Below are 27,373 nucleotides of genomic sequence, written 5' to 3'. Positions count from 1 at the left end.
GTTAGAAATGTATCAAACACCTTCTGACATCACATAGCAAATGTATTTGCATTGTAAATTTTTTAAGAGTTTTATCACAATTCCTATTTATAATTACGTTCAAATATTGCAAACAGAAGAAGGAAGCGACTTTCCCCAATTATGCTCTCATTGTTCCCAAAATAAATAAGTGATTGTAGCATTATTGGCAGGTAGCAGAAGCAGGATGAACCATCACCACTGCTCTGGGATTTGCATAAATAGGACTCTATTCATGCTGTTTTTATGGTTAGAAAAGCCCTTGATATTCCAAACAAGTTCCTCTCGCTGATTTCCTGTCCCTTCATGCCTTGTTCTGCCAAAAGGGTCTTTTCCGACCTTTTTTTTTTTCTGGAGCTAAACAGCTGCAGAAAGTTTTTACCTACCCTCATAAAATGACTCACTTTAACACTGGAGGGCGTTTGTAAATCAGTGACTCATTAAATAAATAAATTTAAAAGTCTCCCTCAACAATCCCAAACACAACATGGTCACCATGGAATTTTGGAGTCAGAGTATGGCTGACAGAAGTTGCTGTTGACAATGTCTACCAAAGTTACATGGTTGAAGATACAAGTCACAGATGGAAAGAGGAAAAAACTGGAAGGATAGCAGAGGAAATATCTATCAATATTATGCTTTTTTCCCTGACCATTGCCAGAAAAGCTAGAGATAGTGTGTGAGGCAGATGTCAAAAAAGCCCAAACACATACAACATAGAGAAAAACAGAGTCTAGCAGAATCCAAGCAACCAACAGCTGGATCTGAAGATGGTTCTTCCGGTGCTGCCTCCAGAGCAGGGGTGTTTCCTGTGTGATGACCCCTGAACCGAGCAACTCTCATGGGAAGCACATGGTCCAGCATCCTTCCCTTTCTCAGAAAAAGCTCTGAGAAATATCTACAATCCAAGAGTGAATCTCAAATTAAGCGGAAATTCCAGTAAAGCTAACAGATGTACAGATATATAGAAATGACCATCTCTGATCCGCACTTTAAAGTGTCTGAACTACATGAAATGATCCGCACTTTAAAGTGTCTGAACTACATGAACTTTTTATATATTGGCTTTTGTAGGTCAGCGGACCCTTAAATTTGGGTCCGGAGACTCCCGAGGTCTGTGGTGTATATCCACAGTGTTGGCAATTTTGTTACTTTTTAATGCTGTAATGACGATGGAGATCACTGGCAAGTAATAAATAAGATTAACTGTGGTTATAGTTATGGTATTAGTTATTACAATTTTACAGCTAATCGAGAAGCTAGTAATACGATAAGGATCAATAACTTAAAAGCAAGCATAGAAATTAGGAATGTAAAGTCAATAAAATGATGAAACATTTATATGATACAAAATGTTTCACATATTAAAAGTGTGACTGCTTTGGCTTCTGTGGATGGAAAGCTCAGTTATAAAAAAAATAATAAATGCAATAAATATATATTAATGTGCTGAATATTTAAACAGTGTGATTATTAGGGGTCGCAAGTTTCATGATGATATGATCTAATATCAATTCTTTTAGCCAGCAATTTGATATTTGCCAATACTTCAGTAACTGCCACGATACGATTTTGATTTGATCGATTCAGGGGCCTGTGATGGATTTTAAATGATGTGTCTATTTCACACAATCAGTAAAATTTCTATTAAATCACAGATGCAACCAAAATATATTTTGAAAAATGTATTGAGCTTTTTTCCACTATGATACGCTATATATTTTGTGCAAATATGTGATGAACTTAAACTTTGACGGACAGGACGTGGCTTCAATTAGAGCGTCCTAAATAACGGTCCACGCATTGCATTGATACAGCGGATCGCTGGTTAATTGATCGATACATTGATCCATATCACTGGATCGTTAAACCCCTAATGATTATACTCATGTTGCTCTTATAAGGGGTCCTGGGGTTTCTGACTTCAGCAAGTTTCAAATCTCCTGTGGTAGGTGTCAAACAAATCAAAGTTCATTTTCATTTTTAGTAACTGCTTTATCCTGGTCGGGGGTCGCGATGGATCTGGAGCCTATCCTGGGAATTCTAGGTGCTGAGGCAGGAATACACGCAGGATGGCCATCTGTTCATCATCTGGAATTAATAGGTGTTTGTTTTTCATTGGTGAGGAATACATGACTCCAGAAACCCATTTCAAGTATAGATAGAAGATCAATTGATGCATCAGGCCTTTAAGATAGTGATCTGTGAATGAAATAAGTCTACAAACTACTCATAGTCATGACTCATAGTTTTCACTATTTTTAGACCTTGCAACATTTTTCCTAAAATTATAAAGTGTTCCATCATAAAGCTCCCTTACATGATGACTACAATTCCCTTGATAGATGAGTGTGTATCTGTGTACGTGGCTAAAACTCAGCATTCACGCAGAGATTGCTAGTGTTTGTGTGTGAGAGCGATAGTGAGACAGCGAGAGGGACTGGGTATATTCTATTGCTACAACAGGGAAAAAAAACAACATGTTCCTGTTTTCTGGCCAAGCGAGAACTCTGATTCATCTGTTTTTAGTCTCTTTCCCTTTACACACACAGATGATGGCACTCACACCCTTTACCTCTAATTTTCAATTTCATACACACACATCTAGTCAGCAATAAGAGATTTATTTATGTCACAGTGCAGTAAAGGATTCATCGGGTGTTCAGCAGTTTATTCTAACAGGTGTAGCAACACAGCTGGAGCAAGAAGCTGCATAAAAACAGAGTTAAAGCAGGATGATTTAACTCCTCACTTGAAAGTGCAGCTTTTTTATGCAGATAATGAACTGTATGTGTGTATCTTCTGGGCTGCACAGTTAATTGAATGTTAAAAAGCAAAGGCAACTTTTTTATGCACAGATTTTTTTTGTGTAAATACACTCACTGGCCACTTTATTAGGAATACCTATACACAATACAGAAAATTAGTTAATGTTCACATCAAACATCAGAATGGAAAAAATGTGATCTCAGTGACTTAGTGGCTATAGCATGGTTGTTGGACAGGCTGGTTTGAGTATTTCATAAACTGCTCCAGGGATTTTCACACCCAACGATGTGAAACACAGAACGGTGCAAAAAAACCCCAAAAAACATCCAGTGAGTGGAAGCTCTGGAGGCAGAAGCACCTTGCTGATGAAAGTGGTCAGAGGAGAATGGCCAGACTGGTTCGAGCTGACAGGAGCTACAGTAACTCTTTACAGCCATGGTAAGCAGAAAAGCATCTCAGAACACACAACTGAGGCAGACAACAGTAGAAGGCTGTTTTTATAGTCTTCTGTCCAGTTTTGGTTAGCCTGTGCCCGTTGTGGCCTCAGATGTGTGTGTCTTGGCTAACAAGAGTGGAACCTGATGTGGTCTTATGCTGTTGTAGCCCATCCGCCTCAAGGTTCATCATGTGTGGGTTTTTTTTTTTTTTTTTGCTCACCATGGTTGTGAAGTGTGATTTTTTTAAATGACTGTAGCCTCAGTCAATCATGCAGTCAACTCTAACCAATCTAGCAATTCTCTATTTGACCTCTCTCATCAACAAAGCAGAACTGCCAATTAATTGATGCTTTTTTTTTGTTTGTTTGTTTTTTGCATGATTCTGTATAAACCCTAGAGACTGTTCTGTGTGAAGATACTAAGAGATCAGTGGTTTCGAAAAAATACTCAAACCAGCATGTCTGGTACTAACAACCTTGCCACTGTCGAAATCAGTAAGATCACATTTTTTCCCCATTCTGATGTAAACATTAAAGCTCTTGAACAGTTAATGTATGATTTTATATGTTGACATGCTGCTGCCACATTGGCTGATTGGTTAATTGCATGAATGTGCAGGTGTACAGGTGCCCCTTATAAAGTGCTCAGTGAATGCATATTTTAATTTAGTTTGCATTAATGGTGCAATCTAGGCCTTAGTGCCTTTTGAATAACAGCTTAGTTTATACTACTGTTAAGTGGACCTATGTGATTTTGAAAATATTTTTTAACCAAACCTTCATAAAACATTGGCTAATTAATTTAATCCTTTTAGAACAATTCATTTGAGTATGTAGATTGGTTAAAGTGTAAAAACAGGAAACTAAAAACCATATTGAAAAATCACAATAATAGGTAAATGATCCAACCTAAGAACCCATCCGACATGCAAACGCAGGTCCGATAAATCAGTCTGGATTTATTGTACCATGACTTTTTTGTGGAACTGCTACATGAAGCAATTTATTGTACAATATCAATAAGTTACTGTCTTCAAAACAGGTTTTTTTCAGCAGTAAAGTTGCTTAGGAATGCAGCTGACAGCTTGATTTGTTTAGGCTTTTTTTAAAAAATAGTATTAAATATTATACTTATTCATTCTATTAGTCAGAAATAACACAGTTCTGATATTATGGGAAATAATAGTCATTATTTTTGGGATAAATATGCAGCCCTGAAGCCAACAGCATTCCGTCGCATTCTGTTTCTCATTCTCAGTTCCCAGAATGCTAAATTAAAAATCAGTGCAAGGATCAACAAATGAAGCCAGGAAAAAAAAGAAAGGCATATGAACTGGCCAAAGAACAGATAAGATTTTAACAATAGCAAGTTTTGCCATGTGGAATTAATGGGAACATTAAAAGGGTTTAACTGCACTTTTTTGTAGTGTGATTCCTAAAGCCAGGCTAAACTTGGGAAATCCTCCATGGAAATTTGAGTTCACACCTACAGAAATGGATGAATGCAGGTGGTCATGCAACCACAGCAGAGTTTAATACCACCTGTTGTTTAAACTAGAGTGAACAGAGCTGAATAAAGGCTTTCAGAGAGCAGGAAATCAGTCCAGAGCCACCGTAATGCACCTGGCTCTCTCTCTCACCTGCCCTTGCGTGGTATCAAATTACACCTTTTTCATCATATTTTCCCCTACAACCACACACACACACACACCCCAACCCCCCGAAACCCCCCACCCACACACACACAAAACACACAAAAACAAAACACACAGAAACACACACTTGCAGTGTGGGCATGCTCTGGTGTGCTTGTCATAGATTCACATAAATCATAAAATAGCTCCTTTTTTGTCCCTGCATTAGTTCGTTCCAGCCCAGTGAAACAATCCATTAAAGGAACACAAAGCTGCCTCACATTAGTAGCCAGTTTATGCGGCCTGATGTCTTTGTCTCATATGAAAGCTTCTATTCAGACAGGCCTGCTGTGCTTGGCAGGCTCATGCAGATGCACACACACACACACACAGCAGCAGCAGCAGGTATTAAGAGTGTGTGGAACTTGGGCTAATATCTGTATCACGTGTGCACTACCTTAGCAGCTCCATGTGCATACACACAAAGTGTCTTTGTGCCATTTGAAGCTCTCTACCTTGGCTACCATGTGAATTATTTCCTTCAAAACACACACTTTCACATGTTTGAATATAATCTGTTAACATTTCCGGCATGCAGCACATTTCCTTTTTTCAAAGGATAGGATTCTGTCTTTGATTAGTAGAATGAGTGGTTTGACAGATAAGACATTAAAGGAATAGTCCATAATTTTTCAACTTAACATCTATCTACCACATCTGTTTTGTGCAAAAAGCACATGAAAATAAATGCTGTAGAGCAAAGATGCCTTCAAAAATAATGAAACTAAATGTTTCTACCTGAAAAAAAAAAACTATAAATGAACCAAAGTCAATGTTTGGTGTGACGACCAAAATAGTAGTCTCAGGTGCAATGTGTGCAGTTTTATAAGGAAATGAGCTGTAAGTGTTACTGAGCATCTTGCAGAAGCAGCCACAGTTCTTCTGGAGACTTTGACTGTCACACTTGCTTGTTATTTTTGCAGCAAAACCCAGCAGCCTCCATTATGTTTTTTTGTCTGAAAAGTGTCTCTTAAGTAATCTGCTGCTTTCTTTACTGACATACAAACATTTTTCTGTAACATTTAATTTTGTGCTGGAAAACTAATGTTTGGAAATCTAAAATGTTTTTTGTACTGACTCGATAATGTAGAAATCATAAAATAAAAACTATAACAAAGTTTGTGCTAAAAAAAACTAAGGGTGCCTAAGACTTTTGCCCAGTACTGTGTATGTATCATCAGATGCACACAACATTGGTAAAGCACATCCACAAATCTTTCTTCTGAAAGTAGTTGATCTATTCATGAAAGCATTCTTATAAAGACTTTTCATATAAATGTTTATCACTGGAGTTCAACAGCTGACCTTAGACTTCTATTCTTGTGCATGATAATTGCACTTACATTACAGATGGTAAACAGAGATTAAGTTAAAAAGTGCTGGAGCATTCCTTTAAAATGCCTCATTTTGTTGGTGAAAGTGTGTAGTGTGCAGTCAGGTACAGCAAATGTGTGCCACTGGATCACACATCCAGTGCTGTCTCCATTGGGACAATAGGATCCTTATTCATGCTGAGGTCACGGTTATGATTCTCACACTATACCGGGACTACAACAGTTCAATTTCTCTCTGACTTGCTATTCCATTACTTACAGCTTCTCAGTGTATGCGCATGTAACATATATGAGACAGCCAGAATGGTCTAAACATCAACCCCCTGAATAAATAACACAGTCAACATTCGTACAAACTTATAAAGATATATTCAAGATGCCAATATTTTAAAATTGCAATCGTTTTTATTACATAATAAGTGACTTCCAATTACAGAGAAATCTTTCTTGCTCACTGCATATTCTTTGTTTCCTGTTTCTGTCCAGCTCTTCCCGTTTTACTATTTTTGACACTGACATTCAGCAGAAAATTGCCAAACCTGCAATTTTACACAGACAGATTCACAGACAAGTAGTCTCTCTGCTTCATAAATACACACAGAACACATACTGATGTTTTATCATGGGAAAACAAAACCAAACGTACCAAATCAAAAAAACAACCCAACCCTAAATCTACCCTCTATCTCTACCTTTAGATTCTAGCTATCAGTTAGATGCACTATACTTACTCAAGATGTCTTAAAGACAGCACAGAAAACAAGCAGTAGTCAGTTAATCCACCATTGAATCCCAGAAGAACAGGGGCTATCATTCCAAAAATGTGGCTCGTCTATAGCTTGACTTGAGAACAGTAACTGACATTAGCACAGATCACTTGTGACTAGTGATGGGGACAAATATGCTCCCTTCCTCTTCTCTCTCTCACACACACAGCCCCTCTTCTTCTCTTTCTGCCCACCCCTTTTTCTCATTCTGTCTCTCGATTCAACCTCAGCCTCTGTCTCCCTCTTTCCCTTCCTTGCTCTTGCTCTCTATCTCTCTCTGTGTTTCATTGTATGGACACAAGGCAGCCTTTCATTTTTGCAGCTGAAAGGTCAGAACCCGTGCAGACTTTGCTGAAAGCAACTCAGAAGGATAGACAGGTCAGTCGACAGAAAGACAGACAGCAGGTACACTGAACACAGGAATTTAGTAGGAGACAATAGCGCCAATTCGATCAAGAATGAGACCTTAAGACAGAGAAAACCTATTAGTGTATATGTATATGTGGAATTCTGGATTCTGATTGGTCAGAAGGTGTTGATGAATTTTCTATAACAGCAGTTCTGACAATAGTCTCGGCTTTAATTCAAATCACAGGTTTGTATTAACTTGCTCGCTCCAATCCATTATTGTTTCTATAGTAACGGCTCATTCACAGGAACTTGTATGGCAGATGCTCCACACAATCTAAGCTGATTAATAAATAGATTTAAAAGAACATTATTTAACAAAGAAAAAAAGGACACGTTTATTTAACTTTTATAGATGGAGTCTCCAGTGCCAGAGCTTTCTGGGTTCAGGATAGAGGACTTTGTGCTTTCTGGTTTCTCGGTTATATGACAAGCTGCAATTTTTGTCTTATTAATTTCAAGAGAGAGAAAAGAGGTGAAGAAATGACGTTTTATAGCTAATAAATATAATGCGATAACAGGAGCCACCGTGTCTCACAGATGTTCTACAGTATTACCTGTAAATGAATAAAAACGATGACGTGTCTCTCATTATTAAAGTTGAAATTCTAATTGTTTGGCAAATTACTGTGGTATAAGAGGAATAAAACATTTTGGGACATGCTCTTATGGGAAAATAATCAACTTCAGGGTGGTAACAGTAACTATGCTGTTGCTGATGCATCACAGCACCCTGTCATTGACTATTTTCTTATAACAGCACACCCTGTCATGTTTTATTCCTTACTTAGCTCACTTCACATGCAGATACAAGACTTTAAAGTAACTACGAACACATCCATTCTTCTGCAATCCCAAATAGCTAAGCAGCTAGCTAACTGCTAGAAGACTAGGTTACATTTGATATAAGTAAGCATGGGTGGATTTCAGTATCTGAAATCTCAGATCTCTTCTGAATCTCGATTTACATGATCATATTAGTTAACAGCAACCAAATCTGTCAAAATATACTATAACAAATAAAACTATTCGTCCTTTGCTAACAACAGCTAGGCTAACTAGCTAGCTAAGTCAACAGGTTCTGTGACAAAAAGTTCCCAGGTATCACGTCTTTCTGTAATATTGGACATGATTCCACATTCAATATTCCACAGTGTTTATATAAAGTACTGAGAAAGTGTCTGTTGTTAATAAAATATATTATTTTGTAAAAACTAATGACAGTTTGAGACTTTGGCTGTGTTAACAAATTTAATCCAAAAATGGAATAACTGGAATCAGCTACCTAAAAATTAATCAGTAAAAAATCACATTTTTAAAACAGATTGAAAGGAAAAAACTGAACATGGAATTTTTTTTTTTTTTAATAAATACTGGAAAGTACCATTATTCATTAATATCTCATTAGTGTGATTCCTCAGTAATGAATGTGTTCTCTTATTTCTGTCATTCTAGTGAAAAAACTTCCACATCACATCCAGGACTTCAGACTAATTTAAACTGAATGATATTAAAGCAGGAAGGCAATAAAAAGTCTTCCAAGAAAAACAAGAAATGTAGACACAAATAATCACGGAAATCATGAACTTGTGGTGTTTTGGATGTACACGCTCTGTTGCTGTAACGTATCCAAGCTGTCTGTGTGTCATTGTGGTTTAGATCCCCTGACACACACACACACACACACACACACACACACACACACACTCTCTCCAGCCATTCTGCCCACCCATGTCTGGAGTATACATTGCTTGAGTTGAACTATGTAGTAAAACAGGGTGGGGGAACTTTCAGTGACAAACAAGTCTGGATTGTGAATTTAACAAACACTTGCTAGTTGCTGACAGGAAGATGTCCCTCCATATAATAATTTCTATGTTTAGATACTTGACTTTTTTGACTAATTTTTACCCTGTTGACTATGAACGCTTGCGGATGATCTGATATTACCAGATGGCTATTAACTCGAACATGGCCTGGAGTGGACATGGCTGTCTGAGGGGCAGAGGCGGAAAAAATAAAAATGGTACCTCCTACACACAGTGGGGGAAAAAACTTTGCAACCTAGAGCATCTAGAGAGCACTTGATCTAATTTTCTTGCATGTAGCGAAGCCTATAGGGCACTTCATCACTTTTTTCCACTGTAAGGGCACCCTCAAAGGCACTTCATCACCTTTTCCACTGTAAGAGCACCCTAGAAGGCACTTTATCACATTTTAGCTATTGTAGTGGCACCCTAGAAGGCACCTTATAAGGAACTTCACATTTTCTTGCACATAGCGGCACCCTAAAGGGCACTTCATCACCTTTTTCCACTGTAAGAGCACCCTAGAAGGCACTTCACCACGTTTTATCTATTGTAGTGGCACCCTAGAGGAAACTTTCACAGCTTTTTTTTTTGACCATGGACAATGGAGTCCACCAGCGGCCTGGACACAATACTGAAGATCAGTTAATAATACCAGTGGGCCTGTTTAGTGTGTCTGATTCATGAAATCAGTGCTGAAAATTCAAAGATGTGAACATGAGACAATGGCTATAACATAATAAATAGGTGGGCTCCATTCAGAGGACTACATGAAGTGCAGATTTGCAACAGATCAGGTTCAGTTCTTGTTAAATTCAGGATAACACACACAATCAACACACACAATCATCAGTAGAGTAAATATCATCATTCATCATTCAGAGTAAATAAGTTAACTCATCTCGTGACGTACTCCAAACCAATACAGTGCAACTGTAGTTTAGCACAGTTTGATGTCTCTTCTATAATTATTTTTATATAATCTGGTAAATTGTGTGTCACCGTGTCATACTATGGTGGCAATTCTGCAAAAAAATGTACAGAAAAAATTACCAGAAATGTCTATACTTTTACATTCATAAAAACAAACAAACAAACAAACAAAAAAAGCCAGACTCAATTATCATCATCATCATCATCATCAATCATTCAACTTGAGTAACAAGGTCATGGTGAATCCGCAGGGCACACACATCCTCACACTTATTCACACCTAGGGGCAATTAAGAGTATCCACCTATCAGCATGTTCCAATATGTAAATGCTAACAAACCCACATGATCACCCTCTTTCCTCTAGAAACCAATGATATTTGGAAGGTATTTGCATACTGAAAGATGATTGGCTCTTATATTTTATGATGCAATTACACCCGCTTGTCACAACCTTGCTAACTCTGAGGTTTTCAGAAAGTAGCAGAATAGTTGGAAGGACACTTTTCACACTTTGACCAGACTGCATTCAAATTACTAGCTCCAAAAAATAATAATAATTTAATAATAAAAATAGTTGTATAAAGCTTTGACTTGACTTTAATATAGGTGCGACAAATGCAGACGAAATATTGTCCGTCTGGTTTTCCTTCACATCTCTTTACTTCTCTCATCATCCTTGTCTTCGTAGCTGTCACTATGCCAGTGGAAGTCTAGAACTACTACACTGATCCAAGTAAGATTTTTAAAACCATACTTTTGCTTTTACACTGTACATAAGTAGGCATATGCATCCTACATAATATAGTTACCTAGTAATATAGTTCTCAAAGTGTGATCCAGGGATCTCCAGGAGCCCATAAAGTGTAGCCAGGGGATCTGTGATTTTATTATTTTGTTACAGTTGAGGAAATCACAACCCACCATTATCGAAATCAGTACATTTATTATTGAGTTATTATAGCCATTAGCCTGTGCTTGGTCACTTGAATTCAATGGGAATAGTCCAAATGACTCCATTCAATAACAAATGCTACATGTCTAGTGTTCCTGGGATAGACTTCTGAACCATCACGACCCTCAACAGGATACAGTGGTTAATGAAGATTAATGAATGAATGGGAGGAATTAAAGTGGTCCACTGAAAATAAAAAAAATTAAACCTTGGATCAAAGTAAAAAAAAAAAAAAAAGTGTCAGTTTGTTGCAGGTGATTTTTTTTGTTAAGTTTTTCTCTAAAAAAAAAATGAAATTTTGAGATTTTGGTTTTTCTCAACTAAAAAAAGGTTTTTATATGCTGTACCATTAAAAAAACTTTAGTTGAGATAAACAAAAAATTTCAAAAAATAAAAAATAATAATAAATAATAATAATAATAAAAAACCTTCAACATGTTGATTTTTTTTTCAGTTTGATCCAAGGTTATTATTTTTTTTTAATAGTTATAATAATAATTTTTCATGTTATTGTTATAATAATAATAATAATAATAATAATAATAATAAATGCTAAGTGCTATAGGATAGTTTACTAGCAGCAGCATTTTCATTTGACTGTCATTTTACAGCATTCCTAGCACTCTTTTCATTCTCTTTCCCAAATGGCACTTTGGATTAGCTCTCACTAACACTTCATTTATGCTGAGATCCTGACAGGAGGCAATTGTTTCATCTGTTCAAAGCCACGCTTTCTCTCCATTCTCTGGAACACTGCAAACTAATAGCTACAGGCGCTCATTAAAGGTTGAAAGCGCACCGGATCACAGGGGGGCGGAAGTAACAGGCTAAAGGTTAAAGGAAATTTCGTGAGAGTAAACTAATACTACTTTCCCAGCATTACTAATCCGGGCTGCATTGTGATGAGGAATAACGTGCTGTCGCCCCCTTGTGGTCACTCACACGCACTGCAGCGAAATGAACAGTGCGCTTTATTACTCTAGTCTAGCGTGGCTCTGGAGACACTTGGCTCATCTCTGTAAATGAAGTTGATTATTAATTAGGCACAAAATGGCTATAAAAGACTATATATGCATTAAAAATAACTTGTTCATAAAGAATTAATTCATATAGAGCAGGGTTCATATTACAGTTAGGGATTAAATTAAATTAAAATTAAAATTAAAACCTTTGTGTTAAAATGGGAAAAAAAAAACCATTTTCACTAGTGTTCACTATAGTGTTATATTTGTATATATATATATATATATATATATATATATATATATATATATATATATATATATATATATATATAGTGTGTGTGTGTTTTTTTCCATTCAGTTTTATTAGATTGTCAGATTATTATAAGCATAATAACAGTGGGCTGCGAGTTCTATCACTGTTGCATAATAATAATAATAATATTAATAATAAAGCAATAAAAATGACTTAATTTTTTTGATTCAGAGCAATGTCAAGAAAAAGTTGTACTTACTTGAAAGCGGACCCTTTTAGGAGTCACAGTGTGGCCCTTGTGTGAGCGGTAGCCGTTGCAAATGACTGGCAGACTCATGTTGAATGAGAATAATCAGCTATACAGTAAAGTGCTTCACAGAACCTCCTCAGTAGGACCCACTACCATCCTGATAAAAGTTCAAAATCTTCATTACAATATCTCACACTGTCCTTCATTGTAGAGTTAGAGAGTCCAAAAAACACACACTGAAAGTATTCCACCGGGTGCGTCTGTCAGTTTCTCCGCTTGCTCTTTTGTCAGTGTAGAGGAAAAGTGACGTGGTCTGAACAGTGATTCATTCAAAACTGGGAGGAAAGACTGAGAAGACAGACCCACCTTCTCCTTCCTCCCCTCCCCAACTCCAAATAAGGGAACTCATGATGGACTTCAAGAAGCCCACTTATGAAAGCGTAGGCTAGAACCTGTATAAAACTGATTTAGAGAACAGAAATTGTTGCATAAGCTGCAAGTGCCCCTCTTGGAGATGCTGTTATATAAATAACCAAAATGATTTCAAGACCTTAGGGAGATAATGACGCCTATGGGGCCTCGAGTGATTTCAATTCCCTGTAGCTTGTGGTTTTGTTGCTTTCTTTGTCTCGCATACTCACATCCACACACACATTTATCACAAGCTCATCAACATGCTCCACTTTATCACTCTCATCTCCTTACTGTCTAGACATATGCTAGAGAAAATGCTGGAAACAGATATGAATCTGTTCTCTTGTTCCCCAAATGTCTGCTTTTGTAAAAAAATCTCTTGAATAATTTTGAGCCAAATGAAAAAAACCCACAACAAAATAACTGCTGGATTCAATTAGAGGAAAACATGTAAATGTCTAATGAGCAGTTCTAAATAAACTACATACAGAACACACACACAGATGGTGAGATGTTACACTGACATATCGTACAGCGCTGGTCTGACAGTAGTTCAGCTGAAAGCTACGTCACAAGTTTATATTAATGCGATCGTTTCTATAGTAACAGCTCATTCACAGGGACTTGTATGGTGGACACATAATCCATGGCTAGTTTAAACAAAAAACAAAACAAAAACAAAAAACATTATTTAACAATTAATAATAATAAAAAATCTATGATCATTGATATAATGAAGTTTTCTGTAAGGAGACATTTATTTAAAATTTACAGAAGGAGGCTCCAGTGTCGGTGTTTTGTAACAATGCATTTTTCACCACAGGAAAGTCTTCAGGACAGAATTTTGTGGTTTGCTGTTTCTTGGTAACATCACAAGTTGTGTTTGGCTGTATTACTAACTTTAGAAGAGGGGGGAAAAATGAAGCTGTTGAGAAAACGAATCTTTTCAGCTGTTATAACGTAAGTGATGACTTGTCTCAAAGATATTCCACAACATTAAATGTAACTATAAATGCTTAAAACGTATGACATGTCATTCATTAATAAATAAAAAAAATGTGATTGTTGGTAACTCGCTGTGGTGTAAGAGGAATAAAACACCTCTGGATCTGCTGCTATTGGAAAATAATCAATTTTAGGATGAAAGAACATCACAACACCGTGTTGTTGATTATTTTTCCTATAACAGTATGCCCCATCGTGTTTTATTCCTTACATATACAACAAGGATAACAAAGCTTAAGTCATGGACAAGTTTTACATATTTTATCTTTCCAGAATGCATTTCAAAACCTTCAGGAGTTGTTCTGACATTTGGTGGGGCACTTGTTGAGTCCCATCAATAAAATCACAAGAAACAAGGTTGACATTTGCCCTTAGACTTCAATTATACACAAGTTTTGAGTAAACTGATTTTCTGTTCTTTTCTCTCAGTACAGAAAAAGGTCACAAAATTATCATCCATGGGTAATCGTCCATAAGCAATTTAAAAAACAAACAAACACTGGAGTATTTCTTCAATAATTGTTTGTAAATATAGAAGGTAGAAACAATATAGTAAAGAGGCTTTTCATTTGGGTCCTTTTATACACTTTAATAATTTCTTCAATAAGTTTACACTGGAATGTTACTCATCATTACCCTATTCATTATTTTACAGAGTTACAAAAAAAAATTCAAATAGATTTTTTCCACTTCCCACCTGCAATATGATTAACAAAAGAGACAAGACAACAAAACAATAAACTTGAATGTCTTTCTTTTTTCCCTTGGCGCAATGGAGAGAGTCAAGGCATGAACACAGAGAGCTTCAAGTGTCATTACTGATGCAAAGACCTAGTGCTTAAAGGAACAGTTTAGCCAAGAGTGAAATTTACACAATTTTCTTTTTACCTCAAATGAAATTAATTAGCGATGACATATCTGGCTTTTTAATTTTGCTTCTTTGCTAACAAATAATGAAATGAAAGACTTTCATCACCTGTTAGCTACATTAGTCTCATCACTCGAGGGGAAATCACGCAAGCTTTGACGCAAGTAAATGGCAATTTGTGTAACTTTTACTCATGGCCAAACTATTCCTTTAACAAGCTCCTAAATCCCATCCTAACTGCAGTCAAAAACAACTAAGGAGCAAAACACATACACTCAACTCTGCTAACAGTGTTAGCAGACATGCTGGAGAACTCATGACTGACTCAACAAAGGTTGAAACAATTTAAGGTAGTTTTTCTGTAATCCTTCTAGGAATTTTAATGCTAACACTCCGAATCTAACAGTACATCACAGCGGACTGAAAGTGTTATCAAAACTACAGGCCCTCTTCTTCCTAAATTACAGGTAAACGTGGCACCGGATGACTTCCAAACGCCACAACTTATGTATTGCACTCTCTACAACAATGCCAGCACAGAAAAACCGTTTTCACACGTGTTGCCAAAAGTCAGAACATCACTGCCTCATTGACAATGAAGCATGAAAGCAAGCTTACTGAAGTATTACAAAACTGACCTCGAAACGGATTTCAGTGCCATCCAACATGCCACTGGCTTACAGATTGCGGGAAAAAGCAAAGGCGATAATGCAGATGAACCAGATACAAGCTTAGACTTGTGCAGCAGGCCACTTCACAGCAGATGAGAGAGATTAAAAAAGTCCAGCAGGAAGAAAGATACATGGGAGGGGGGGGGAATCACATACACATACATGTAAAATGAGGTCCATTTCATAATACATGGTCCTGCCTATGCAGGAAAGGAGTAGATAGGACAATGATGGCTCTTTCAGACGAGGACAGGAAAAGACAGCAGTGCAGGGATTTCAGACAGAGCAGAATCCCAGGACAAAAATGTAAGCAGGTTTAAGTAGAAAACATGAGACTGGCTAATTTACCCTTAATGCTAAATTAGATTAACCTTCATTAAAACTCCATAATCTATACAACCCAGAAAAGACATGGTGGATTTTATAAATTATTAGCTCCATATGGTTTCAAACTGATTGGTTTGGCTGTGTCATTCTTGTTCATGATCTCAAACCAATCCCTTCATAGAACTATTTACTTTTGTACAAAGATACAAATAAAGCAAACACCGCCAGCCAAGGGGGAAAAGGTTGTTTTTTTGTTTTGGAAAGGGGGAAAAGGTTCAAGTCCTGGTGAAGTACTGCTGAAGGCGAAAAGAACAATTTTTCATGCTCTATCTTTCTCTCTCTAGCTCGTACTGTGTTTATATTACTGTCAGTCCACTGATCTGATATTCTCTGAAGCTGGTCTCAGGGGTTTTCGTTGAGGAATTCCTTCCTTAGAGTATTTCATACTTGTCGACCACGAAAGCCGTTTCTGTGGAGAACCGCACCGGACTGTTCCCGTCCACCTGAGACACTTTATTGACCTGTGAGAGGAGAAAAAAAAGCAGGATATGTTAAAAATGATCTGCAAAATGCCTGAGATCCTGTTGTTCACCAAATTAGATCTCTATATAAATAATACTGCCTCATTACAGAGTGTGGTCAATAAACCTGAAACAAAACAGAAAAAAAGCTGTTTATCTTTCAATTTGTATAATATTCATGGTAAAAAATAATCACACACAACTGAATGCTTAAGATCTCATGTTACAGGACAATATGCTTTTTTTCCCAGCTAAAATATTTCTGGATTTCTTTTTTTCTCCTGTTCTCTTCTGACTGATTTGAGTTGGGTGGGACTTTATTTGATAGAGGTGACATCAAGCATACCAAAAAAATAGAAGTAGAACAGAATTAGTCACCTGCTTACGTCTGCTTCCCTTTTACCCTACGCACAGACAGTGAACTGGCTATTTTCTTGCTCAGTGGAAGAAAATCTTTAGCACTTTATTTAGTCTGTGTGTAGCAACAGTGAGTAATTCCACCTCATCTTTTTTTTTTTTTTGAAAAGGTGAAAGGAAAGAGAATTGGCAGAGTGCCTGCACCACAACTGACATCTTCATGAACTATACCTAGTCCTGTAAAAAGGAACGTGAGCTAATAAACACATTGTTATAATACTCATTACTTACACATGGGCACACTGACAATGTTCCTCATATTTGTATAATACAACCTCACCATGTTATAAATGCAAAAATCCAACAAAGTTGATTTGATGTTGCCTGCAAGTCTCATGACCCTAAATGATAATAAGCTGGTTGTTGCCACATCATAGTAGGCAGTGAAATGAGATGACAGTAAAGCTCATTTTAATCTATTTTATTAAACTAGAACACAATATGCTTTTGCCCTGCTTATCAGTGTAGCCAGATGGAAAGGGGGAAGTAGCAGTGAAGCGCAGACAAAAATATATACAAAATACCCTGCGCACTGATTCACGTTAAAAAAAAACACACATTGTGGAAGCTCTGCGCTCTGTCATCACTACACGCTTTTCTATAACAAGCACTGTTCACATGCCTTTAGTAATGTGTGTAAGCAATTAAACTGCAGTTAGGGATATATATTTCTTGCATCTCACGCATCCATTCATTCAACTTCAGTAACTGCTTTATCCTGGTCTGGGTCACAGCGGAGCCGGTGCCTCTCCTGGGAACGCTGGCTGGGATTCAGGAATACACCCTGGCACCATGCACACATGTATTCGTGTACTCATTCACACCTAGGTGCAATTCAGGAAACCAGAGAAGTTGGAGGAACTCTACACAGACAGTAATCTGAGCTCAGAGCGATTCTGGAGCTGTGAGGCAGCAGTACTACCAACTGCACCACTCATTTCTTGAATCTTCCATTTCTAATTGCTTATGTAATGATAGCTCTATATAATCATATCATATCTAAAATCGTGCCGCCAGGGTCAAATTGTCTAAAAAAAAAGCCCAGAGGAACACATATTTCCTAAATGTTTTGGCCAAACAATCCTGATCACTTGGTGTAGGAAAAGGGCTTAGAAATAGCACATGTAATATATGAACACTTTAAGCTATGCATAAGTTGGGTAACTATATATTTATAAAATGAACAGAAAATGAAGTGATATTACATCTAAGTAGCTAATTTCCAATTTGCATTGCACAGGTTCCTCAACTCCATCCTGTTATACCCTATGTAGTGCGCATATACAGTGAAGGGATTTCAAAAATCAAAAAGGTGCATTAGGACGAGTTGGCCGATTTTTCTAAATGGGCAGCTTAAGAAATGTCAAATTAAGGAACATGTTAGTGACAAAAAAAAGTTTATTTTAAAATTGATAATCCTTGTGATCTTACAGTTCGGCCCCCTTAAAGCCAACAAATTTACTATGAGCCATGCTTCTCGTTATTTTTGTACCTGAATGTCACAGTAGTTCCCTTTAGAGACGAACGATACATTGACGGGAAAGAAGTCATTTGGCTGGCCGGCTATGCTGAACTCCAGACTGCCGGTCTTGTTCTTTACGTCCACCACGGGCAGACACCACTCCAGAACGTTCCGTCTGCTGTCGTGCCGATACTCTCCGTCCAGGTCACCAATCACAGGTGCGCCCACGCCCGATCTGTATCATTTGCATACACACATACAGGTAAATTATGACAGATGGCAGGACACAGTTAATAATCCATGTGTTCATCAGTTTTAGTGAATTTGTTGAAGATAAAATATCTCCCATCAGAAACAGAATACTCAACAGATATAGCATGTACTGGATTATTAGATAGGCTTACGGTATGGGGATTGAGATGACAACGTCATTAAGCTCCAGCGATTCCTCCTGCAGTTCATACTCAATGTTAACATCACAGCTAGATCCACTTTCTGAGGGCCAGCAGTTTACTGAAAACAGAGAAGGAGAGAAAAAAAAAAAAATGAACCTACTCTGCAGTATAACACCATGAACACAGACATTCTGTTGTTTGGTGAAACAGCAATTGAGCCAAGCATAAAGAAAGCAGTGGAGCACTGACTTGTTAGCGGTATAAGGGACTCGTCTGTGGTCTGGAGTCTCCACTTCAGCACTCCCACATCGTTGTTTAGGGGGAACGACTTCTCTGGGTTCTTCAGGCCGATTAAAGACTCTGCTGTGAACAGCTTCTTATCCACATTGGGGTGGGTCTGTGGGAGTGGATTCATGTTTAACTTCTCTGGCAAAGCAAACTTCATCTGTCATTGCACCTCATTATATTTAATAACTGTTTACTGCGTAAACTTCAAGGTATACAGTTACATCTAACCATGTGCTGACATTTTAATCTAAACCCATTAAATGGTAGCTAGACAGTGACTAGCATATGATCTCATGTTTAAGAAGAGAAAAAGCAAATCTAAGCAAATAACACCTATGCGATTTCAGTGACTTTACCAATGAATGGTGCATGTCAGAATAAGATTCTTAATGTACATGTTGTGAATGTGATATAGAAAACATCATGGTGGTAGAACATTTAATAAATGCAGATGTTTCAGAGGCCTACCTGTAACTGGACTCCTCTCTTATCATTGTTGTTGATGAGCAATCTGATTCGCCCGTTCTTCTCGTCTGAGACCCGAAGGGTGATCATGCCCAGTATCTCCATGTTCTGCAGCCCTCCATCTCGTCCACATGTCAGAGTGATCTTTTCCTCTATCCGAAGGTGCACACTGCAACCAGCAGAGGGCATAAGAATGACACAGACACTACTACTTCACATAGTCAAATTCTGTAATTTTCTACTACACACGCATCATTTCAAAAACTACAGTTTCCTGAACTGAAATCAGTGTCTAAATAAAGTTACAGCATTATAAAGCTGCCTAATATACTTACATAAAAACAATAATGCCAAATTTTAAAGAATTATAAGTTTACAATTGGAAGTGTGTATTCGGTTTTGTGATTATCAGCATCATTCGCATCAGCCTCCGTCTCATATCACCTGAGGTAAAAGTTTTCCAAAACCAAGTGTCTTTCCAAATTGCGTGGCATTTAGACAGCCTCATCGCTGTCTCTTCACTCAACCGTTTGCTCTTTTTTATTCGGCCTTTTAAATATTTTTAAAACGTTGTTCACTCTGTACACAGTACGCAAGCACCTTTCTCTGTTTTGATGATGCGACAGTGCAGGAGCATCACAGACATTTTGACATCCGATCAGCTACACAGACTTATCTTCTTTTCACTACAGTATTTAACTATACAAAAATCTGATCTTGACCGACTACATTTACAGAGATAATTGTTAAACTGGTTTTGCAGGCAGAGCCAAGGCAAAGTTAGAAAGTAACTTAAATACTAACATGTTTACTTAAAATACATATGTCAAAGTATATTACTTGGATGTCAAAGACAGCGACTTTTATAATGGCACTAATGGCACTGTAAGTTCATTACAGAGCCTACAAAACCACTTACACATTGTGGTCTTTATTTATTGTTGCATCACATAATCAGAAATGATCATAGTAGCATATCTTTAAGGGTTAATGAGACAACGGTATGATTTAACCTTACTATCTTGAGCAGATCAGTTAGTGGGTGAAACTATGCAGGATCAAAGCAAAAGAGGAAAAAGCAGTTTCTGGTTCATCTTGTTTTTAAAAGCTATATTGCAAAAGCACTACAAACCAACAGGTTATTTAATTTCATGTATAATTACTCCTCCCAGGGAAAGCTACAGACTTTATCTGGAACTGCTTCCAGACAATCCTTAGTTGTTTAAAACAGAGTGCAAGCAGCTCAAAGCAAGCCATGTTGTGTTAAACAGTGCAGAGCTCAATCTGCAGCCAGGGCTTACCTCTCTGTGTTAACAGGAGCGGGCAGAGATTTAGAGGCTTCGGAGGGTTTTTTGCCAGTGCCAGACAGGATAATGTTCTCACCCTCTGACTTCAGTTTATCCACAAAGTCGTCCACCTCTTTACCCCTGGCCCCTAGTTTGAGGGCTCTGCTGGGACCGCTAGGCCTGAGGAAGAACACGGGCAGTTAAAGATTTAGTTCCACAGTAAAGCTTCAAGTGTCATGAAACATGAAGTCTGGAAGTTTCCACAGCCTGGAAAAAAGCATGCAGGAAATTAATTTCCGAACTGTAAGATTAGCTGAAGCTCTACTTAAAGGCTTGTTTCATCAGAATGTCAGGTCAAGGCTGTTGCTTTCCAAGCTTAATATTAAAAGGCTCTGACGTTTGTGTCACATTTAATGCATTATCATCCACAACACTGCATCTTTATTACTTAACAGTAAGTATTGTTTGTTGTGATGTCGGAATTAACTTGTCCAACAAGTTGTGTGATCATGTCACCAGCAGTTGGGGCTTTCATTCAGTAAAGGCAACAAAGGGATTTCTAAAGTATTTATGCATGCGTCTCACGAAACAGATGTGCTTTCATTTTGACAAATATTATAATCAACACCACATTATGAGACATGTGACTTCTTCAAAAAACACATCCACATCTATCCTGCATAGTTTTTTTTAATAATCCAAGGCCATTGTTTTTACTTGTCTGCATGTAACGTGTAACTCCATAGATATTCAACAACAAGAAACACTCCCACTTTCTATACGTTGTGAACTTTAAAGTCATACTCTACAACATTATGACTGTGCAGCCTGTAATTGCCAAGTGAAGTGTGCTGGAATTATGCCAACGTGAGCAACCAGACTAAACACAGACATGTTGTTTGTTCACAGTCACACACTTTCATGTCACAGTCAGGTGTAAACTGCACTGTATTAACAGCTGGTCCAACTTCAAGTGGCCTGCTTGATAAAAACTAGTGCTTATGGAACAAACCTGAGCCAGAGACTATATGGACTGGATGGAAGATTGTTTGCACCACACACACACACACACACACACACACACACACACACACACACACACACACACACACACACACACACACCTTCTACTGGGAATTCTAGGAAACATTTTAATCTAGAAAATGTAAGTCAGTGTGAGTGTATGTTGTAAAGCCCAAATGTAGCTGATCAGCCAAGGACATGTTGGTAGTCTTAAGTTTTCTCTTTCAAGACTAATGTAAACATCAACTACAGGAGGCATAGAGCTACCAGTTTAGCATTGTGCAGACTGCATGTCGAAATCATCACACTCTCACCTCGAAGGATATTCTTTAGCTCAGTATTAATATTTGGACATTGGACATCCAAAAAATTTAAGAACAATTGTGTAGTGTGTTTTTTTTTTTTAACAAATATACAAGTGAGAAATATCGTCATCCAAATCCCTTCAGGCGTACTATTTGAACTGCGTACTATTTGAACTGCTGCTAGTATAACAAAATAACAAACTAGTGCGTTATTCAGAGCCAGAGACCCCATAAGCCAATCTATTTGAAATTACATAGCACAGGTTTAAGTGAGTGAGTGATGATTTATGCTTTAAGTATATACCGTATGTTGCAGTATGCTAAGCTGAAAGCTATAAGCATCCTTTACTTGTTAGTTACGTTAGCTTTTACCTTAGCGTTTTCCTGCATTGTGTCTGCCAAAGTTTCTCACTCTTTTCGAAAGTTCTTTTTCTGGCAGATTTAAGAGGCCAACAATTGAATTTAAGCAGGTTTAGACAATAATGTAATGCTTCATTTCTATTTATTTACCCACAGTAACAATTTCTTTTCACTTTGTACTTTAATCTTATATTTTTTCTCTGTAATCAAAGTAAAATCTGCCATCTCCTAGATAAGGCAAATCCAAAATGGCTTCCTATTCACTGCACCTCACATACAATATAACTTACAGCAGATGAACACTACCTAGCACCCTCACAAACAGTGTAATATGACATTTCTGATTCGTTCCCTGAAAATGCGCGACCGCTTCTGCGTGCGTGTTTTTAAAACACTGCATGTTCCTGCACTCACACTGTTCTGAATTTCTACTAAAAATGAAACTATTGGCACACTTGCTGTTATTTAGGAGTATGTTCAACCCTTAAGTGAAAGTTAGCTCCTCTTTATTCTTACTAAAACATTAAAGTATTATCATCATCTTTGTGTGCTGGGTTTAAAACAAACTCGCTGCCTTACGATCATTCAGAGAAACATGACAGTGCCAAATGCATTCTAGCAACAAATTAGAGATGTATGGTTTCATTTCAAAATTATTTGGTTCATTTCATGTAATATTTCACTTCTCATGGCAATCAAACCCCCAAACAATATCCTCCAGAGGAAGTCCTCCTACTTCCACAGACGGGAAAGTAACACATGCGCTCAGCGAGGATAGGGATAGTCAGTATTATTTTGCCAGGCCGTATTGTTTGCCCGAGAAGCCGTAATTGTACAAAAAAGAGGTACCTGGTGGGTGCTGGGGCAGGTTTGGGTTTCTCTGGTTCGACCAGTGTGTCTGTGATAATGGCTGTGCTGCTGCTGCTACTGCTGCTGCCGAAGCCACCAAAACCTGGAGATTTCTTCCCGCGCTCAGCGTCCCGCCGTGCCTGCTGCAGCTCCTTTGCTTTTCGCCTCATTTCAGCCTTTGCTTCCCGCTCCTGGGTCTGAAAACATGAGAAGGAAAGAGTAAATTAAAATTAAGTCACATGTGTGGTACTTTTCAAAACGGTGAATAAAATATTCAAATGACAATCTGCTGCCTGTTTTTAGATTTTAATTATATAACAATTGAGATCTGGGATGGAAAGAAGGAAGCATCCTTAATCTGCAGCACAATTCACACTTCATGAAGTGTTAATTAAGCAGATGGCGCAGGGCAAATTATCCAGCAACAGCACCGATTTGGATTCTTGGATTTGACTGATAGCTCGTTTGTAGCTTAGCTATGCAGGATCAGCAGACTGCATACTGCTGCATATATCACAGTGTTGCTTTCCCTCCTCCTCTCTCTCTTTCATCTGTCTCTCACCTCTCGAACAGCGCGGAACACCTTCTCCTCGTGAGAGTCCATCTCAGTGAATGTCCTGATCTGTGCCAGATTGACGTTCTCTCTGTAACCAAGGGCGACAATCTCGTCAAAGGCAAAGATGAGGTCGAAGCAGTGCTCCGAGATCTCGCTTTCCTCCAGCACGCGGCAGTACTCCGGAATCTGCACAGCCATGACACTTGGTTTCAGTGAACAGAAACCACTACTTAACAGTGTGTGAAAATATGTGATTCAGAGGAGATGGATCAAATATACAGTTTGTAATGTTTAAAGTGTTTCTAGCCCCATAATCATCATATAATTTCAAAAATATTTTAGAAAAAAATCATTGGCAATATTGCCATGCAGTGGATCTGGCTTCTTCACTGAGTTCTTCACTTCACTTATGTTTGCATTTTTCTGGCCTCAAAATTAACCCCCTACACTGACCCCTTCTCCTGACATCATGAAGTATACGGTACTGTGCAAAAGTCTTAGGCACCCTTTTTTTTTTTTTTAGTACAAACTTTGTTACAGATTTTTATTTTGTGACTTCTGCATTATTGATTCAGTGCAAAAACATTTTAGATTCCAAACATTAGTTTTCCAGCACAAATTTAAATGTTACAGAAAAATGTTTGTATGTCAGTAAAGAAAGCAGCAGATTACATAAGAGACACTTTTCAGACAAAAAACCATAATGAAGGCTGCTGGGTTTTACTGCAAAAATAACAAGCAAGTGTGACAGTCAAAGTCTCCAGAAGAGCTGTGGCTGCTTCTGCAAGATGCTCAGTAAAACTTACAGCTCATTTCCTTATAAAACTGCACAAATTGTACCTGAGACTACTATTTTTTTTTTTAAAGCAAAGGATTGTCACACCAAATATTGACTTTGTTTCATTTATTACAGTTTACTGCTCTTTATAGTTTTTTTTTTTATGTAGAAACATTTAGTTTCACTATTTTTGAAGGCATCTTTGCTCTACAGCATTTCTTTGCATGTGCCTAAGACTTTTGCACAGTACTGTATATAGTTTTAACAGAGTGGCTTGGGAAGAAGGCGAAGGCTTACTGAGGTTTTTATAGCGATCACAATGTTGCCGTGCAGAGAGCTACATACCACGCGTGAGAAAAGGCGGAGGGTCTCCAGGTCCTCCAGGATGTTGCTATTCTTGGTGGTGACCAGCACCATATAGAGCTTCTCCAGAGGCTGGTAGACATAGCGTACGCTCTCCGTCTCCACAAACGTGTGCTGCTTGCCTGTGTTCATCAGCTTGGGGAAGGCGGCCAGCAGGCCCTCCACCCGCGTCCGTGTCATCTCTACAAACTGCCGTGACACCAGAGCTTTTCCAGCTTTGGTGCACACTGCTGCAGCCAACAGCACCTGCAAATGCAAATCAGGACAATCACTGCATCTGACCTGACAATGTATATGAGCAATCTTTTGCTTGTTCCCTGCAGATGAGAAACAAAAAAATTGCACATGAATAATTCGGTGAATATCCTGATCCCAGCTAAGACTCGTGTATTGATTCATCAAGACATTTGGGCTAAGCAAATAATTATTTAATTCTTTATTAATTCCAGTAATTGTTTGCTAGTGTATTTTCAGCAGCTCACAATCAATCTTCCTATTCTGTGTGGCTCTAACAAGCAAGCACACACACTACCAAATATTTAAGTAAGAACACAGGCATAAATGCCTCTATAGGAGAAGGATTAAAGAAAGACGTCCCACCCAGACTACTTTTATAGCTAATGGCAACTAATTTCATGCAGATAAATTTAAGCTCTTTTAAGATCAACATATTGCCAGATTTGTCACAGTTGACTCAGCAGCCCAAAGTAAAGACATAAATCCACACCTTCCTCAAACAGACATGAAGCCTGCTACTGCTGTTTTCAAGCTGACTGCTAAATGTCTAGCTTTGTTTGTATGTCATTTAAAATAAACAGACAAGACACATACAAAGCAGCCAGACACACACACAGCTGTACTTGAGTCTTATCAGTGTGTTTGTGGAATTTTGTGTGCTGAACTGTACAAGCCATTGATATGGCGGATATTGATGGAAAGCATGGGCTTTACATTCACATTGAGTTTATTCATGTAGCATTATGTGACACAGCAGCTGGCAATCAATAAAAAAATATTTTTTAGAGAAAAATGTAATGCTATACTGGATAATGCCTGAAGAGGTCTTTATAAAGATTTTCACTGAGAGGATGGAGATTTTGAAGTCTTGACTTTATAGCGTAATTGTTCAATTAATGACGTCATGTGACGCAATTTTTTGCATATCTGTCCCATTAATATGACGTCATGTGATACAGGGAGGTAAGTTTTATCTGATGTCTGCAATAACAGCACTGTCCATAATGATTCATGTTTCTCCAAGCTACTCGTGCTAGCTGTATGTCAACACATATTGGAATAACAAATGAATTACCAGAATTATAAATGTGACTAGCAAACCTACTCGCTAACCCCAATGCTAACAGGTTAAAAGCTTTGGCCTACCGTCAACTAACCTTATGTTATGCTAGTTATGGACTATGCTAACTCTGCTAAGGTTTAGTGAACTGGCTACACGGACGTCCATAACTCACCATTAGCACCTGTATAAAAAGAAAGCCTAAATAATTATGTTTCGAAATTCAATGAAATTCTCTTAACATTTCGCAAAAACATCTTGCTGGCCATTTTAGCTGCTAAGTTAGCCAGCTAGCTTTACGTATATCGATAGCGCGTATTGCTGAATCGCTAGAACACGTCTGTCAATTAAACCCTTACTTCATATTTAGCCAACAAATAAATAAAACTCACCATCTTTAGTGTGTTTAATCTTCTACTCCGTTACGCTTTCGGCAACAGTCGTCCTGTCTAGTTAAAAGCAGCGTCGTGACAAATAAAACAGGTACCTCTGTGCAGCAGTCAGCCTGTCTGCGGCTCAATATGGCAGAACCGCCGCTAAGCCACGTCTCCAACCGGAAGTAGCTGATCAGCGAGGTAACAAGGACTCAGGCTACATCCTAAATAGCGACTTATTACACTTGTAGTGCACTATGTAGGGTGCGCATAGCGTTATTTCATACCCTATGTAGTGAACTTTTATATTGTTGAAGGAGACATTTGGGATTTGTCCACTGTTGAGTATGTGGAAGATTCAGCATCAGCAGCGAGTCGGTCGTTTAGTTACAGGTCCAGGCGGTTACACACCCGAAGAGGCTGGGCCATGAAGATTATGAAAATACAACTCACATAATCACAACTTATTGAAAATACAACTCATGTCCAGGAATTAGTCCTTGGCTTGACCAAAATTTCATTTCAGTTTTATTTTCTTTTTAAACATATAATGTTAACTTGTATGGATATTAATTTAAAAGGTTGTATGTGCTGACGTTAAATCATAAATCATATCTTTTCTACCCATTGCTTCTTAAAACCATTGTACATACCACATGTATGAGGAATAATTTCATTCTTTGTCTCTCTCATTGTCTAGGTTGTTAGCTATTATTTAATTATCCATCTACTATTTATCTATAGACAATTTTTTACTATG

The 27,373-nt window shown here is 37.9% G+C and overlaps 2 protein-coding genes across 7 annotated transcripts in view; both read right to left on the bottom strand.

Annotated features, from left to right (window-relative positions):
- Positions 1-14,015, bottom strand: part of phldb1a (pleckstrin homology-like domain, family B, member 1a) — a 56,070-nt gene extending 42,055 nt beyond the window's left edge. For 5 of the 6 annotated variants that reach the window (XM_026922054.3, XM_053230558.1, XM_053230562.1 and 2 more), the window contains exon 1: positions 12,599-14,015. In XM_026922054.3, the coding sequence (XP_026777855.3) occupies positions 12,599-12,676 (78 nt within the window). In that variant the 5' untranslated portion in view covers positions 12,677-14,015. Of the gene's footprint in view, positions 1-6,982; positions 7,476-12,598 lie in introns of those variants that run through there. The other variant, XM_053230560.1, reaches the window with a different exon arrangement.
- A 567-nt stretch (positions 14,016-14,582) lies between these two features.
- On the bottom strand, positions 14,583-26,790 carry arcn1a (archain 1a). The gene is made up of 10 exons (XM_026922072.3): positions 26,632-26,790; positions 24,925-25,188; positions 23,808-23,987; positions 23,246-23,442; positions 20,724-20,888; positions 19,426-19,591; positions 18,919-19,066; positions 18,679-18,787; positions 18,305-18,509; positions 14,583-16,395 (listed from the first exon to the last, which is right to left on the bottom strand). The coding sequence occupies exons 1-10, from the start codon at positions 26,632-26,634 to the stop codon at positions 16,306-16,308; spliced, it is 1,527 nt and encodes a 508-aa protein (XP_026777873.1). The 5' UTR covers positions 26,635-26,790; the 3' UTR covers positions 14,583-16,305.
- Positions 26,791-27,373: the final 583 nt, after the last annotated feature.

Source organism: Pangasianodon hypophthalmus, chromosome 27 (assembly GCF_027358585.1).
Source record: "Pangasianodon hypophthalmus isolate fPanHyp1 chromosome 27, fPanHyp1.pri, whole genome shotgun sequence".
Taxonomy (NCBI): Eukaryota; Metazoa; Chordata; class Actinopteri; order Siluriformes; family Pangasiidae; genus Pangasianodon; species Pangasianodon hypophthalmus.
Note: the sequence above shows the minus strand (reverse complement) of the source record. Positions and strands in the feature narration are given on the sequence as shown.

Bases quoted from the DNA above. Each gene is read 5' to 3' on its own strand.
- arcn1a (XM_026922072.3), bottom strand. The intron at 23,988-24,924 runs GTATGTAGCTCT...ATGGCTGTGCAG, and splicing joins TCCGCCTTTTCTCACGCGTG to ATTCCGGAGTACTGCCGCGT. The intron at 18,788-18,918 runs GTCAGTGCTCCA...CTCTGTTTTCAG, and splicing joins GTCCCTTATACCGCTAACAA to TAAACTGCTGGCCCTCAGAA.